The sequence below is a fragment of the Ammodytes marinus genome (genome assembly GCF_949987685.1).
Source record: "Ammodytes marinus genome assembly, chromosome: 3".
Classification (NCBI taxonomy): Eukaryota; Metazoa; Chordata; class Actinopteri; order Uranoscopiformes; family Ammodytidae; genus Ammodytes; species Ammodytes marinus.
In genome coordinates, this window is record NC_137232.1 from 5,041,082 (window position 1) to 5,054,978 (window position 13,897).

Genomic DNA, 13,897 nt, shown 5'->3' on the forward strand with positions numbered 1-13,897 from the left:
TTGAAGATTTTTTATTTATTTTCAATTCAGAAAGGTTTGTACAAAGCATTTTCATGTGGAGCCTACAACAGTGTAAAGACACATCCCAAGTCATTAAAATAAATCTTCATTGGGAAGACCAAGCAACACATTTCAGCTGAAAGGTGGTTTCCCATAATGCCAACTCTTTCTTTAGTGGCAGTTAGCATTGCATTATGTAATGTATCACTGTTTAAGCCCATCTTAATACATAATCACACAGTTGATTATGACCCTGGCTTCCATCCCATTTGTCCAGTAGCTGTTTGATTCTTCAGTACGTGGAGTACTTCAGGATGATTGTATCATTTGCATTGGGAATGTAACATCCAATACCTGCAAATCAGATCAAGATGAAACGAGATTATAGAACAAGATACATTGCATGGTGACTGTAAAAGACAGACAAACAGACAGACAGACAGACAGACAGACAGACAGACAGACAGACAGACAGACGGACAGACGGACAGACAGACGGACAGACAGAGAGACAGAGAGACAAGTGTTCTCCTCTGAACTCACCAACATTAGGTCTGATGGTTTTGTCGCTGGTTGTCTGGACCAGCAGCTGCCAGTAGGTACGTCTTTTTGGAGATCTAACCAAACCATTCACACTCTGCAGGGATGGCCCGTAGTTTGCATCCTCTTTGTAAGTGAACCTGTGATAACAACAGGATGTCACAACAAAATTGTTATATTCATAGCAAATTGTGCAGCCTGTTTTATAAAGGCCAACAGGATCTGTCTTTGTCAAACCATGAGGAGAAAAGTGGTTTTATAGACTGATCTGTCATGAGTATCCTTCACAGTTTTTAGAGATAATACATTTATAAAATTGATATTTGATGATGGAATACTTCCTCTGTGCATGTATCACATATACATTAATCTGACGACATTCAATTCAGACTTGTGCCAGGTTAAAGTGGCAATGAAATGTAACCTGGTCTCTTATTAAGACATGAGATGTTAATTTGACACAAGTCTGTGTGCACTTTCAAGACATTGCCTTTCAGTTAGACTCAGTGTTGCTCAACTGGAGAAAGTACTGAGGGGGAAACATTCTGCAAAGGGAAACATTGTGATATATAGGTCAGACAGGTGCAAAGTGTATTTTTGTGGTAAATTTAATTGCTTCATTCCTGTGAGTCAGTTCTTGTGATGAACTTACTTGAAGCCTTTGTTGGACATCTGCAGTCTCCTCATTCCGCCAATCAGGATTCCTCTGTAAACCACATAGGTGCTGTAGGTCCTGTCAGGGCTGGGTGTGACAGAGTTTGTCACCAGGATTTTAATGGGAGTTTGACTAGAAACTAAAACAAAGGAAGTCTTAGTTGGTACAGACAATACAATAAGGAGAGGACAAACAATGCCCTTCAACTGCAATTGCAAAAGTTATTTTATTTTCTTGCAGTCTCCACTTGAAAGAGATGAGACATCTACTCAGAGTTTAAACTGCATTTCACTCAACGGCCAAACTTGTTTCCTCTTTTTATCTTCTTTTCTTTGCAATTGCAACAATTAGTTATGTCGTTTTCTTTGTCATTTTTAGCAAGGGGAAAAAAATTTTGATACGAGAAACCAGAAAAACAATTTGTAATTCAATATGAAAATAAATGCAAACAGGAAAATATACACTTTTACAATGATCACAATATAATTCTTCTCAATGAGCATAGATGAGGACATTTATATATTCAGTACAAATGAAAACCTTTGAAAGAAAAAACTATTGTGAAGCTCACATGCAGCTGGAACCCCAGGAAGCAGCAGCAGCAGCAGGGCTGCAGAGAGCAGAATGGGAATCTTCATTATGACCGGTATACACCACCACTCTGAACCTCAACGGATAGCTACAGAGACAAAGGAAAGACATGCAAAATATCATCTTTAAAAAAGTTACATTTTCACAAGCAGTTAAAATATAAAAAATGTATTTGATAAGTTATTACAAGAGTGTGTGTTCTCTATAACCACATCTTAACAAAGTTCCATCTCTCTGTCAGTATCTGGGGACTACTGTCTTTTAACTGCTACGGCAGAAAAGTTTCAAACAAAGTTATACACTTCAAATCAGGCTGCATATCCAATGAAGTCAAATAAGCCAAGTACATTTTAAATAATAATACAAAAGATGGTCACAAGATGTCTTTCTTTCACCAGCATCATTCTAATCTGTAACAGACCTGGAGTAGTGCAGAACAAGTTGAGGCTGTGGAGATCCTTCCTCTCTGAATAGCTACTGGTCCTGTTGGTCAGAAATAATAAATGGACTTGACTTAGCGCTTTCTAGCCGAAACCTACCTTTATAACACCACCGGTAGGGCTGGTATTACCAGCTGAATAACATTCTCATCAGTGTCACAGCACTGTTTGTTCATGAACAATGGGCACTTTAAGGGACAGTAACACATCACGCTTCCAAAGAAGGAACTAACTTCAGCTAATGGACTCTTGCCAGCAAGGTGTTCATTACAAAAACAATGATTAGTTTGTGTGTGTGTGTGTGTGTGTGTGTGTGTGTGTGTGTGTGTGTGTGTGCGTGTGTGCACACGTGTGTGTGTGTGTGTGTGTGTGTTTGTGTGTGTGTGTGTGTGTGTGTGTGTGTGTGTGTGTGTGTGTGTGTGTGTGTGTACGTCAAATCACAATAAGGAGCCACAACAGCTTATTTGTTTCGTATGTCCAAACCCTTGAAATGACCTGGTAACCATCAAATCTTTTAAGAAGGTAAACACTTCCTGATCTAACATAGGATAAGTTTTTATAAACATCACCTGTAAATATTAGTGGGAATTTCACACATTTCAAAATAAAGTACTTCCTGTTGGTTTTGGGGAAGGCGTCAAGAGGCTTCTTTGTGTGTCGTGGGATGATAAATTTGACTATAAAATTGTGTGCCGCTAAGTCTAACACAGCCTGAGTTATGATTATGTAAAGGTTTATTAGGTCAGTTTTTTCATGCCTTTATTCAACTTTGACCCCTAATAGCTCCCTGATTCGCTGCTCATTTTAAAAGATCTTCGCAATTTAACATCGGGCATGGGTGAAGACTATTTCAGAAGTGTTTTGAAGTCGCTAGCATTTAACCTCTCTTACAATTTCATCCTGGCAAAGTATCCTCATTTTAGTGACAATGAAGTTTAAACATTTGTCGTCCACTATCAGTTTGCCATCAACCGTTTTAAAAATCTCTGGGTTTGTGCCCTGGCAAACGTTAGTGCTATTTTTATACATCTTATTTATACACAATTTCAATACAATAATAAAAGACAAGCACGAAGAAAATACGGAATAAGACCATAAACAACAAAAAACACCACAAAAACAGACAGCCAGCACTCACTCAGTGCAAGAAAAGAGAAAATATGCACATGTCAAGTTAGATAGACGAGATGTCCACTCATAGAAAGAAGTCCTGGAGACCGGAATCAGAGGGGATCAAGGCAGGCCTACAGCAATTGCGATGGCAAAGTCCCAGGATGTGGATACACATTCCATAGCACAATGCATTACAAGTACACTCAAAAAGGAATTACATTTTTTTTAATAAAAAACCTCAGGACCCAGTTTGTGGTCTTTCCCTCCTGATGTGTTCTATAAACAGGCCCCACATTTTTTTTTGGTAACACTTCATAATAACTATCCGTTGTAACTTGTTAATAGATCATTAGTAAACTCTTAATTAATGATTTATTAATGATTTGTTAAGTGTTTGTTAGCAATTTGTTAAGGATTTATAACAATGCCTTACAGACAGTTAATAGACCAGTAATAAACTTTTAGTTAATTGGTTATAAATGACTTGTTAAATGACAGTTAACCGTTTGTTAAGGATTTATAACTGTGCTTTATAGCATCGCAAAGGGCCATTAGGACGGATAATCCATGACATTGCCGTGATGTATGGACATTAAATGTCCCTCTGAAATTCTGTTTATCCAGTGTTTACCACAAAAAGTTCCCAAACCTCATGGGTTTGTATGTTGTTGTATACTTTTGTATACTACTGTTATGCCATGTGATGGCTCAGTATGTGTGTTTCTATAGATTAAACACAATGTTCAACATTTCATCTGTGGTGTTTCTTTGGTAAAAAACAGTACACAGAACAGCCTATGGGTGGAACAAGGTTGAGGTACAAAAATTTGATATTTTAAATATCATGTCAAATTTCTGTACCTTTAACTTGTTTCACCCATGTGCAGTTTTACAAAGTTTCACTGGTATTAGTAGAAGGTTAACAATCTATTAACAACTGATCTGTAAAGTGTGAGTTAATATACTACTTAAAGGCCTACTTCACCGGTGGGAATATGAAGGTGTATTGAATTCTGAGATCCTATGTAGTATAAATGTGCAGTTTTTTTTGGTTCATCCTAGCCTGAGAAAAGGCAGAAAGTGTTCTTTTAACCCTATATTTCTCTTTCTCGTGACATCACAGAAAGAGAAATATAGGGTTAAAAAAAAACTTACTTTGTAAATATTACTGTGATGTCTTTTACTGTGACATCACAGTAATATTTACAAAGTACGTTTTTTTTTAACCAGTTTATATTACATACAGAGATATGATTTAGTCACGAGAAAGAGAAATGTAGGGTTAAAAAAACACTCTTTCTGCCTTTTCTCAGGCTAGGATGAACCAATTTAAAAAAAATTTGCACATTTATACTACATAGGATTCAGAATTCAATACAACTTCATATTCCAACTGGTGAAGTAGGCCTTTAAGTATTAGTTAATAGTTTATATATGTTATTGGGACGTTATTCTAAAGTTGCAACTATTCCTCATTTACAAACAATTAATAAATGAGGAATAGTTGCAACTTTAACCAAAAAACTTACTTTGTAAATATTACTGTGATGTCTTTTACTGTGACATCACAGTAATATTTACAAAGTACGTTTTTTTTAACCCTATATTTCTCTTTCTGTGATGTCACGAGAAAGAGAAATATAGGGTTAAAAAAACACTCTTTCTGCCTTTTCTCAGGCTAGGATGAACCAATTTCAATTTTTTTTGCACATTTATACTACATAGGATCTCAGAATTCAATACACCTTCATATTCAAACCGGTGAAGTAGGCCTTTAAGTATTAGTTAATAGTTTATATATGTTATTGGGACGTTATTCTAAAGTTGCAACTATTCCTCATTTACAAACAGAATTTCAGAGGGACATTTAATGTCCATACATCACGGCAATGTCATGGATTATCCGTCCTAATGGCCCTTTGCGATGCTATAAAGCACAGTTATAAATCCTTAACAAACGGTTAACTGTCATTTAACGAGTCATTTATAACCAATTAACTAAAAGTTTATTAATGGTCTATTAACTGTCTGTAAGGCATTGTTATAAATCCTTAACAAACTGCTAACAAACACTTAACAAATCATTAATAAATCATTAATTAAGAGTTTACTAATGATCTATTAACGAGTTACAACGGATAGTTATTATAAAGTGTTACCTTTTTTTTAACTTGGCATGGGAGGAAGACAAAGAAAAAACAAATGTATTCAAGGTGTAAACAAGAAACCATATCATTCAGCCACTTTCTGAAGCAGGGAGGAGAAGTTGACTTCCATTCTCTTAAAATGACCTGTTTTGCAATGACCATACTGAACAGCCATCTTGCATATTTAACGTCACAGTTCATGGGCGTAGGCTTCATTGAAACATTGGCGGGGACATATGAAGTAGGGTCAGGTAGTCGGGTAGTCCTCCCCCAGAACATTTTGAGCATTAAACACGCACACACACACACACACACACACACACACACACACACACACACACACACACACACACACACACACACACACACACACACACACACACACACACACACACACACACACACACACATACACACACACAAAGCAAAAAACTAAGCTTAAATAGGATTGCAAGGGTAGGAAAAATGCACTTCAAAATTACTTGAATTTAACTTGAAAATAACTGGCATTCATGTCAGCTCTACAACACATGTCAACACATTGCATTTTTATGGCTGATTGTGCAGAACCACAACTTGGGCCAACTCTAGCCATCATATCCAGCCTGTGGTTAACCCTGTTGAACAGTATTATTTCTGATTCTTCCTCAAGGTAAGCAGGAGGGAGCCTTTACTTGTTAAAAGGCTTGCAGAAAGCCTGTGGGTCTAAGTCAGAGTGAGGCTAACAACACTTTCTGACAACAGTTACTGAAAGGTGGAGCATCCAAAGAGATGCGATGCTAACAGCCCTGATTAGCATGGTTTGGATAAAAGTTTCCAAATTTACATTATTCTGGAAAATGTAACAAAAGAAAATATTGAAACCCGTAAAAAAAAGCCATTTTGCTGATGTCTTGAAGATTTTTTATTTATTTTCAATTCAGAAAGGTTTGTACAAAGCATTTTCATGTGGAGCCTACAACAGTGTAAAGACACATCCCAAGTCATTAAAATAAATCTTCATTGGGAAGACCAAGCAACACATTTCAGCTGAAAGGTGGTTTCCCATAATGCCAACTCTTTCTTTAGTGGCAGTTAGCATTGCATTATGTAATGTATCACTGTTTAAGCCCATCTTAATACATAATCACACAGTTGATTATGACCCTGGCTTCCATCCCATTTGTCCAGTAGCTGTTTGATTCTTCAGTACGTGGAGTACTTCAGGATGATTGTATCATTTGCATTGGGAATGTAACATCCAATACCTGCAAATCAGATCAAGATGAAACGAGATTATAGAACAAGATACTGTAGTGTAAACAATGTGTTGTCATCGTGGCCGAGGGGGCCATTGTTCCACTACATTTGATATTACTTGAGAGAGAAGGAGACATCTCACAGGCTTCGAGATAGACACGGAGAAGTAGGAGATCGGTCTAACGGGTACTTTATTCAAAGGTTGACATAACAGGATATCAGCTTAGTAGACAACTTCTACTATAAACACAAAGGTACTTATTCATTACAATAGTTCAGATCTTATCTCACCCTATCCTAGTTCTCTAGCCTCAACTTTGGGGGTAAGGAGTACCCCTCAGCAGTCTTCATTCCCCGGGCGCAAAGGCAAAGGCCAAGGCCCCGATCCTAGTGAAGGCCTCGGCTTAAATACACTATCTGTCTGTGTGTGTGTGTGTGTCTGTGTACGTGTGCATGTGTGTGTGTGTCTGTGTGAATGTGTGTGTGTGTGCAAGTGTGTGTGTGTGTGTCTGTGTGTGCATGTGTGTGAGTGAGTGAGTGTCTGTGTGAGTGTGTGTGTGTGTGTGCGTGTGTGTGTGTGTGTGTGTATGTGAGAGTGTGTGTGTATGTGTGTCTGTGGGTGACTGTGTGAGTGTGTGTGTGTGTGTGTGTGTGTGTGACAGATCTTATATCAAGCCTTATTAGCAATAGTGTGCTTTTAATAGAAGCCAGGTCTTGCAATCGTGTTCCTATATTCTGCTGTGTCTGCAACAGTTGTTGTTGCAGTCTGTAAGGTCACTGTATGACCTGTGACTTTCTTGCCCTAAACTCTGATCAACACAAAGTTCTGTGTTGACTTCTTTTAATATAAGATAACATAAATATGTTGGAAATCCCACAATACATTGCATGGTGACTGTAAAAGTCAGACAGACAGACAGACAGACAGACAGACAGACAGACAGACAGACAGACAGACAGACGGACAGACGGACAGACGGACAGACGGACAGAGAGACAGAGAGACAAGTGTTCTCCTCTGAACTCACCAACATTAGGTCTGATGGTTGTGTCGTTGTTTGACTGGACCAGCAGCTGCCAGTAGGTACGTCTTTTTGGAGATCTAACCAAACCATTCACACTCTGCAGGGATGGCCCGTAGTTTGCATCCTCTTTGTAAGTGAACCTGTGATAACAACAGGATGTCACAACAAAATTGTTATATTCATAGCAAATTGTGCAGCCTGTTTTATAAAGGCCAACAGGATCTGTCTTTGTCAAACCATGAGGAGAAAAGTGGTTCTATAGACTGATCTGTCATGAGTATCCTTCACAGTTTTTAGAGATAATACATTTATAAAATTGATATTTGATGATGGAATACTTCCTCTGTGCATGTATCACATATAAATTAATCTGACGACATTCAATTCAGACTTGTGCCAGGTTAAAGTGGCAATGAAATGTAACCTGGTCTCTTATTAAGACATGAGATGTTAATTTGACACAAGTCTGTGTGCACTTTCAAGACATTGCCTTTCAGTTAGACTCAGTGTTGCTCAACTGGAGAAAGTACTGAGGGGGAAACATTCTGTAAAGGGAAACATTGTGATATATAGGTCAGACAGGTGCAAAGTGTATTTTTGTGGTAAATTTAATTGCTTCATTCCTGTGAGTCAGTTCTTGTGATGAACTTACTTGAAGCCTTTGTTGGACATCTGCAGTCTCCTCATTCCGCCAATCAGGATTCCTCTGTAAACCACATAGGTGCTGTAGGTCCTGTCAGGGCTGGGTGTGACAGAGTTTGTCACCAGGATTTTAATGGGAGTTTGACTAGAAACTAAAACAAAGGAAGTCTTAGTTGGTACAGACAATAAAATAAGGAGAGGACAAACAATGCCCTTCAACTGCAATTGCAAAAGTTATTTTATTTTCTTGCAGTCTCCACTTGAAAGAGATGAGACATCTACTCAGAGTTTAAACTGCATTTCACTCAACGGCCAAACTTGTTTCCTCTTTTTATCTTCTTTTCTTTGCAATAGCAACAATTAGTTATGTCGTTTTCTTTGTCATTTTTAGCAAGGGGAAAAAAATTTTGATACGAGAAACCAGAAAAACAATTTGTAATTCAATATGAAAATAAATGCAAACAGGAAAATATACACTTTTACAATGATCACAATATAATTCTTCTCAATGAGCATAGATGAGGACATTTATATATTCAGTACAAATGAAAACCTTTGAAAGAAAAAACTATTGTGAAGCTCACATGCAGCTGGAACCCCAGGAAGCAGCAGCAGCAGCAGGGCTGCAGAGAGCAGAATGGGAATCTTCATTATGACCGGTATACACCACCACTCTGAACCTCAACGGATAGCTACAGAGACAAAGGAAAGACATGCAAAATATCATCTTTAAAAAAGTTATTTTACACATACAATTAAAATATAACATTGTTGTTATTGTCATTATTGCAAAACATAAGTTATTGCAATAATGTGTTTTCTCTATAACCACAATTTAACAAAGTTCCATTCCTCTGTCTGTATCTGGGGACTACTGTCCTATTCTAATCTGTAACAGACCTGGAGTAGTGCAGAACAAGTTGAGGCTGTGGAGATCCTTCCTCTCCGAGTAACTACTGGTGCGGTTGGTCAGAATCCTTTATAGGTCTCACCCACACATCATATCATGGTGAAGCATCCAATCACAAAAGATAGGGCTGTTTTCCAGCTGCATAACATTCTGATCTCTATAACAGCAACGTTTGTGCAATCATGAACAATGGGCACATAAAGGAAAAAGAAGGAACTTCCCTTCAACTACAAGAATCCAGCCAAGAAGGTGTTCATTTGTTCATTACAATGTGTGTGTGTGTGTGTGTGTGTGTGTGTGTGTGTGTGTGTGTGTGTGTGTGTGTGTGTGTGTGTGTGTGTGTGTGTGTGTGTGTGTGTGTACGTCCTGCAGCTCATCCTTTTTGTATTTCCACACCCTTGCAATGACCTAGTAACCATTGAATCCTTTTAAGAAGGTAAACACTTCCTGATGGAGTGAAACCAGCTGAGCAGTTTCACGTGGTGACTCAGCCAGCCATTGTTTTTGGTTGTGGAAAACAAGTGTTATTTTGCCAGAATTCATGGCAGGTCAGTTGTAGTCTAATGAGGCTGGATAATAATGAACTGTTAACACCTTTTAATAAGATAACTTTTGCCGTTCACTTTTTTCACATGGTCGTTGAGTCCCAAAACACGCCCCCGCCTCTGATGAAAAGTTTGATGACAACTGTCCAGTTTAAGACAGCAGGCTTTCAGACCTGGATATCAGCTCTTGAGGCATTGTGTTCCTCTTGGGGGTTGAGCTCTTCTGTTGGATGCTCCTTCCCTTCAGAACCCTCTTGAAGGCCGGCCAAGGCAAGAACCTTCTGAAGGGAAACTGCTAACATGATAAAAGTTGGAAAAGACAGAACTGTAAAAAGCGCAACCTGACAAGTATGTGTGTGTGTGTGTTTGCTCAGCTGAAAAATGTCAGAAAGCTTTAGGTAGTGGCTGATACATTTTCCTGTGAAAATGGCAGCTGATGCTTTAGTTAAATAGGATAAATGACTCTAATTGATAAATAGGAACTCCCTTCGAAATAGTGATATTATTTTTGCTTCCCATCAATCTCTCAGCTACTGACAGTGTCTATACTGACTTTTAATATTGTAGAAGCTGCCAGTCACTAGTTGATCTGCTGTGTTCCCACAGGTTAATACATAATCACCGCCGCTTAATCTGGTATATGTTGGTCATCATTCAAAAGAAATTTCATCACTGTATTAATTAAATGTATTCCTGGTTATGCCTTTGTTTGTATGTTAGAAGTTATTAGTTACTTGTTTAGTTAGTAGTTAAATAAACCTTTAATTTAAAAACTGTTCAATTATGTGGTTTGTGTATGTGTGTGCGTGTGCCTTGAGACTGAATTAATTAATCTGAATAATTTTCACTTTTTGAAAGGTGGTGCCCTAAAGTGAATTTAATGTTAAATAATTTCTTATATATTCCAATAGCCCAAGGTTGATTGTCATCAACACAGATGGAAGCTTCTCGTCTCAACTGCCAGAAATGTTGTTTACATTTAACAAATGCAAATCTAACATAAATATTCACATAATATAGGCAAATATAGGTTTATACCATAAATAGGGTTTATACACAATAAGCAGGTGAAATGTTCTTATTCTTTTAATGTTAACTATCTTTTGAATTTCTTAACCTCATTCCTGCTGTATTAACATTCATACTGTATGTTTGCGATTCTGCGAGTGTGTGTGTGTTTGGGTTTGTCACACAGTTACACATGACCCAAAATCCTCATTGTGTTATGGTGGGAAGTGTGGGAAGATAAGGGAAGAACCCCAAAGGCAGACAGAACAGGCACACTGGTGCAGTACAGTGATTTGTTACAGGTATTAGCTTACAGGCAGGTACTGGAAAGTGGGTTGGCAGGCAGGTAGAAACGAAACCTGTAACTGGAAGGAAGGTAGGCAGGTCCAGGTTCTGGTGACAGAATCTTGATGAAGTAAACATAAGGCAAAACAACATAGAAACATTTACTACAGCAGCTAAACATGACATGACATGATGGAACAAAGGACTGATGTATGGGTGAGATGTGAGAATGGGTCACCTGCAATGACCAGTAACGCTTTATATTAAGGTGCTTGTATTATTATTATCACAGCACACTAAATTGCTTAGAATTGAGAAGACAGGCCTGATGCCACCAGATTAGATCGCCTGTTTAGTTGGATTAATGTGAATAGTGGTACTTTACAGTATGTCAACATTACGTCTCTAAAGTCCTGGTCAAACAGTCTAGAACAGAAAAATCAGTACAGGACTCAGGAATACAAAGTAATGTGACTACACTCTGCTTTCACAAAGATATACAGTATATCTTGAGAGTTTTTTGTTATTTTTGATGCAACAGGAAACCAGTGCAGAAAAATAAGGAACAAGGATGATCTAAAATGTTCATTGACAGTAATGTTGGTGCATCAGTCCACTGCTTTGGTCAAAATTCCAATATGTCAAATGCTTTGATTTCTGTCGAAATACCTGCTAAACTAAAGACATTCAGCCTCAGCTTCTTCTGCCTGCTCACATACCTCACCATGGAGATTTTAAAACAGTTTTTACTGATGACTAAATGTATTACTTCTATATGTTAGCCTTAATGGTGAGTTGAAAAGACATACTGTATATCTGTGAAATAAAATTCACTCTAATTTAGCAGCAAAAGCATTTTTTTTAAACTTAATTTAAGCAGTAACACATCTTCAAGACAGAAGGTCATGTATTTACAGTCTAGGAATAATAATCTTGAATTGAAAGATGAATGCAGGCTGGCTGAATACAAGACAAACAAACATACACTGGGGCTGTTTTGATTCAAAAGATAAACTGCTCTCAGATCAACTGAAATGTTTGTAGTTGAGTGTTTAGTTATGGATTTATAAACAACTCAAATCAATTATTTCAATGAGATTAATGGTAACACTTTAAAATACGGGCTACATTAATTTATCGCTAGTAAATGCTAGGGGTGGGAATCTCTTGGCACCTCACGATTCGATTCCGATTCAGAGGTCAACGATACGATTCAAAATCGATTATCAATGCATCCCGATGATTTTTTTTTTAATGTAAATACCCATTTGTGATTTTCAAAAATATATTTATTTATATACACTTATATAATCACTTCCTTTTGTGATGATCATTAACTACAATCAACAGATGAATTGCTTTCTCTAATATTGTATTAGAGAAAAAGCTTTTCTTGTCACGAATATGACTTTCTATGAACAGTGCAATAATCAATGCAATATGGAAGTATGTAAAAACTAAACTGATTCAGTTTCATTTTCTTTCTACTCTTGTAAATCATGTTTCTATAGGATTTCTATTCTATTATTTTCTATGTCATTTCAACACATGCAAAAAGTATGGCTTGGAATTCAGCTCTCATACAAAGACGTAAACAGACACAAAGCCAGTGCAGGTCATATGGGTTTACTGCTCTCAGCCCTTTTGTCGCCACTTTTAACAACTCGCACTTGTGTGGTGTGCTGTGCATGCGCAGTGGCGCAGGAAATACTAGTATTAAATACTAGTAAAAAAAATATATATAGGGGAGGACCGGGGAATGTGAGACATCGGGTAATGTGAGACACCCCCTGTATCTAGGACACGGAACACATTTTTGGTCATGTGAGATATATGTTTTCAAACCCCTCTCATTTCCCCTTGGCCATGAAAGAGAGGACCTCACGGTGATGTTGTAAGCATGTTTTTCTTCACAAAAATGTATTTTTCAATGTAAAAGTAATTTTTCTTGCTGTCAACTTAATCGATTGTTGTGCCAAATCAAATTGATTCAGGTAGAAAAACTTTTATCACACATGTTGATGAACTACCAACATATGAAACCATGTGATGATGAAGCATTCTGGTAGCCTGGCATTCCCAGACCTGCCACTAGGCGCTGGCAAATTAAATTTGCTGCGCGTGTTGGTCTGGACACGCTCCGTTGAAGCTTTATCAAGAAAGCCAGAAATCTGGCTATGGTTTCAATTGGTTCTATCTAATATGGGCGCGCCAGAGCCCCTTATATGGTGCTCTGGGGAGGACGTAACCGGATGACGACAGTGACGTGCATGCGACGTCGAAGCCGTGATAGTAAACATCAAAGATGGCTGCGGATATGTTGTGTGAGTTTGAGACTGCTTTGGCCTCGACTCTTAACGATTTGGAAGACGGCACTCAAATCATTCATTAGCAAGTAAGTGGAATGTTCTATTTTGCTGACCGACAACGGCAAACATTTAATTTAACAGTTTAACAGCTGTTCGCTAAACGAAAGGGGCTTACGTTGCCTTGTGCATCGCTCTGATTGGTTGTAGTGCTATCCAACTGCGTGCAGTGGCATTTGAAATGCACGAGTAGGAGCCGCCCCTTGAGCTGGAAATTACTATTGATCGTGGCCAGACCCTCTATCGTTCAAGATATCAGGGTCTGGATTTTCAGGCTAGCATTCTGGTGCATTCTGACAAAATAATAAAGACAAAATAGAACCCTTCCACATTCTGCGTGTTGCAGATGTCTTCCAGGCTATCGCTCAGGCGGACTGGTTTGTGTCATTAG

At 38.1% G+C, this 13,897-nt stretch overlaps 2 protein-coding genes across 2 annotated transcripts; both read right to left on the minus strand.

The window, feature by feature from the left end:
- On the minus strand, window positions 1–2,360 carry LOC307248815 (uncharacterized protein). Its single transcript, XM_080025329.1, has 5 exons — window positions 2,208–2,360; window positions 1,767–1,874; window positions 1,193–1,334; window positions 544–680; window positions 1–354 (listed from the first exon to the last, which is right to left on the minus strand). Exons 2-5 carry the CDS (start codon window positions 1,831–1,833, stop codon window positions 293–295), a joined length of 408 nt encoding a protein of 135 aa, XP_079881455.1. The 5' UTR covers window positions 1,834–1,874; window positions 2,208–2,360; the 3' UTR covers window positions 1–292.
- A 4,018-nt stretch (window positions 2,361–6,378) lies between these two features.
- LOC307271246 (uncharacterized protein) lies at window positions 6,379–9,426 on the minus strand. Its single transcript, XM_080053659.1, has 5 exons — window positions 9,293–9,426; window positions 8,977–9,084; window positions 8,403–8,544; window positions 7,754–7,890; window positions 6,379–6,733 (listed from the first exon to the last, which is right to left on the minus strand). Exons 2-5 carry the CDS (start codon window positions 9,041–9,043, stop codon window positions 6,672–6,674), a joined length of 408 nt encoding a protein of 135 aa, XP_079909785.1. The 5' UTR covers window positions 9,044–9,084; window positions 9,293–9,426; the 3' UTR covers window positions 6,379–6,671.
- Between the last annotated feature and the right edge of the window lie 4,471 nt (window positions 9,427–13,897).

Bases quoted from the DNA above. Each gene is read 5' to 3' on its own strand.
- LOC307248815 (XM_080025329.1), bottom strand. From the start codon at position 1,833: ATGAAGATTCCCATTCTGCTCTCTGCAGCCCTGCTGCTGCTGCTGCTT. The intron at 1,335-1,766 runs GTGAGCTTCACA...CCTTTGTTTTAG, and splicing joins TCCTGGGGTTCCAGCTGCAT to TTTCTAGTCAAACTCCCATT. The intron at 355-543 runs GTGAGTTCAGAG...TCTGATTTGCAG, and splicing joins AACCATCAGACCTAATGTTG to GTATTGGATGTTACATTCCC.
- LOC307271246 (XM_080053659.1), bottom strand. From the start codon at position 9,043: ATGAAGATTCCCATTCTGCTCTCTGCAGCCCTGCTGCTGCTGCTGCTT. The intron at 8,545-8,976 runs GTGAGCTTCACA...CCTTTGTTTTAG, and splicing joins TCCTGGGGTTCCAGCTGCAT to TTTCTAGTCAAACTCCCATT. The intron at 7,891-8,402 runs GTAAGTTCATCA...TTGTTATCACAG, and splicing joins ATGTCCAACAAAGGCTTCAA to GTTCACTTACAAAGAGGATG.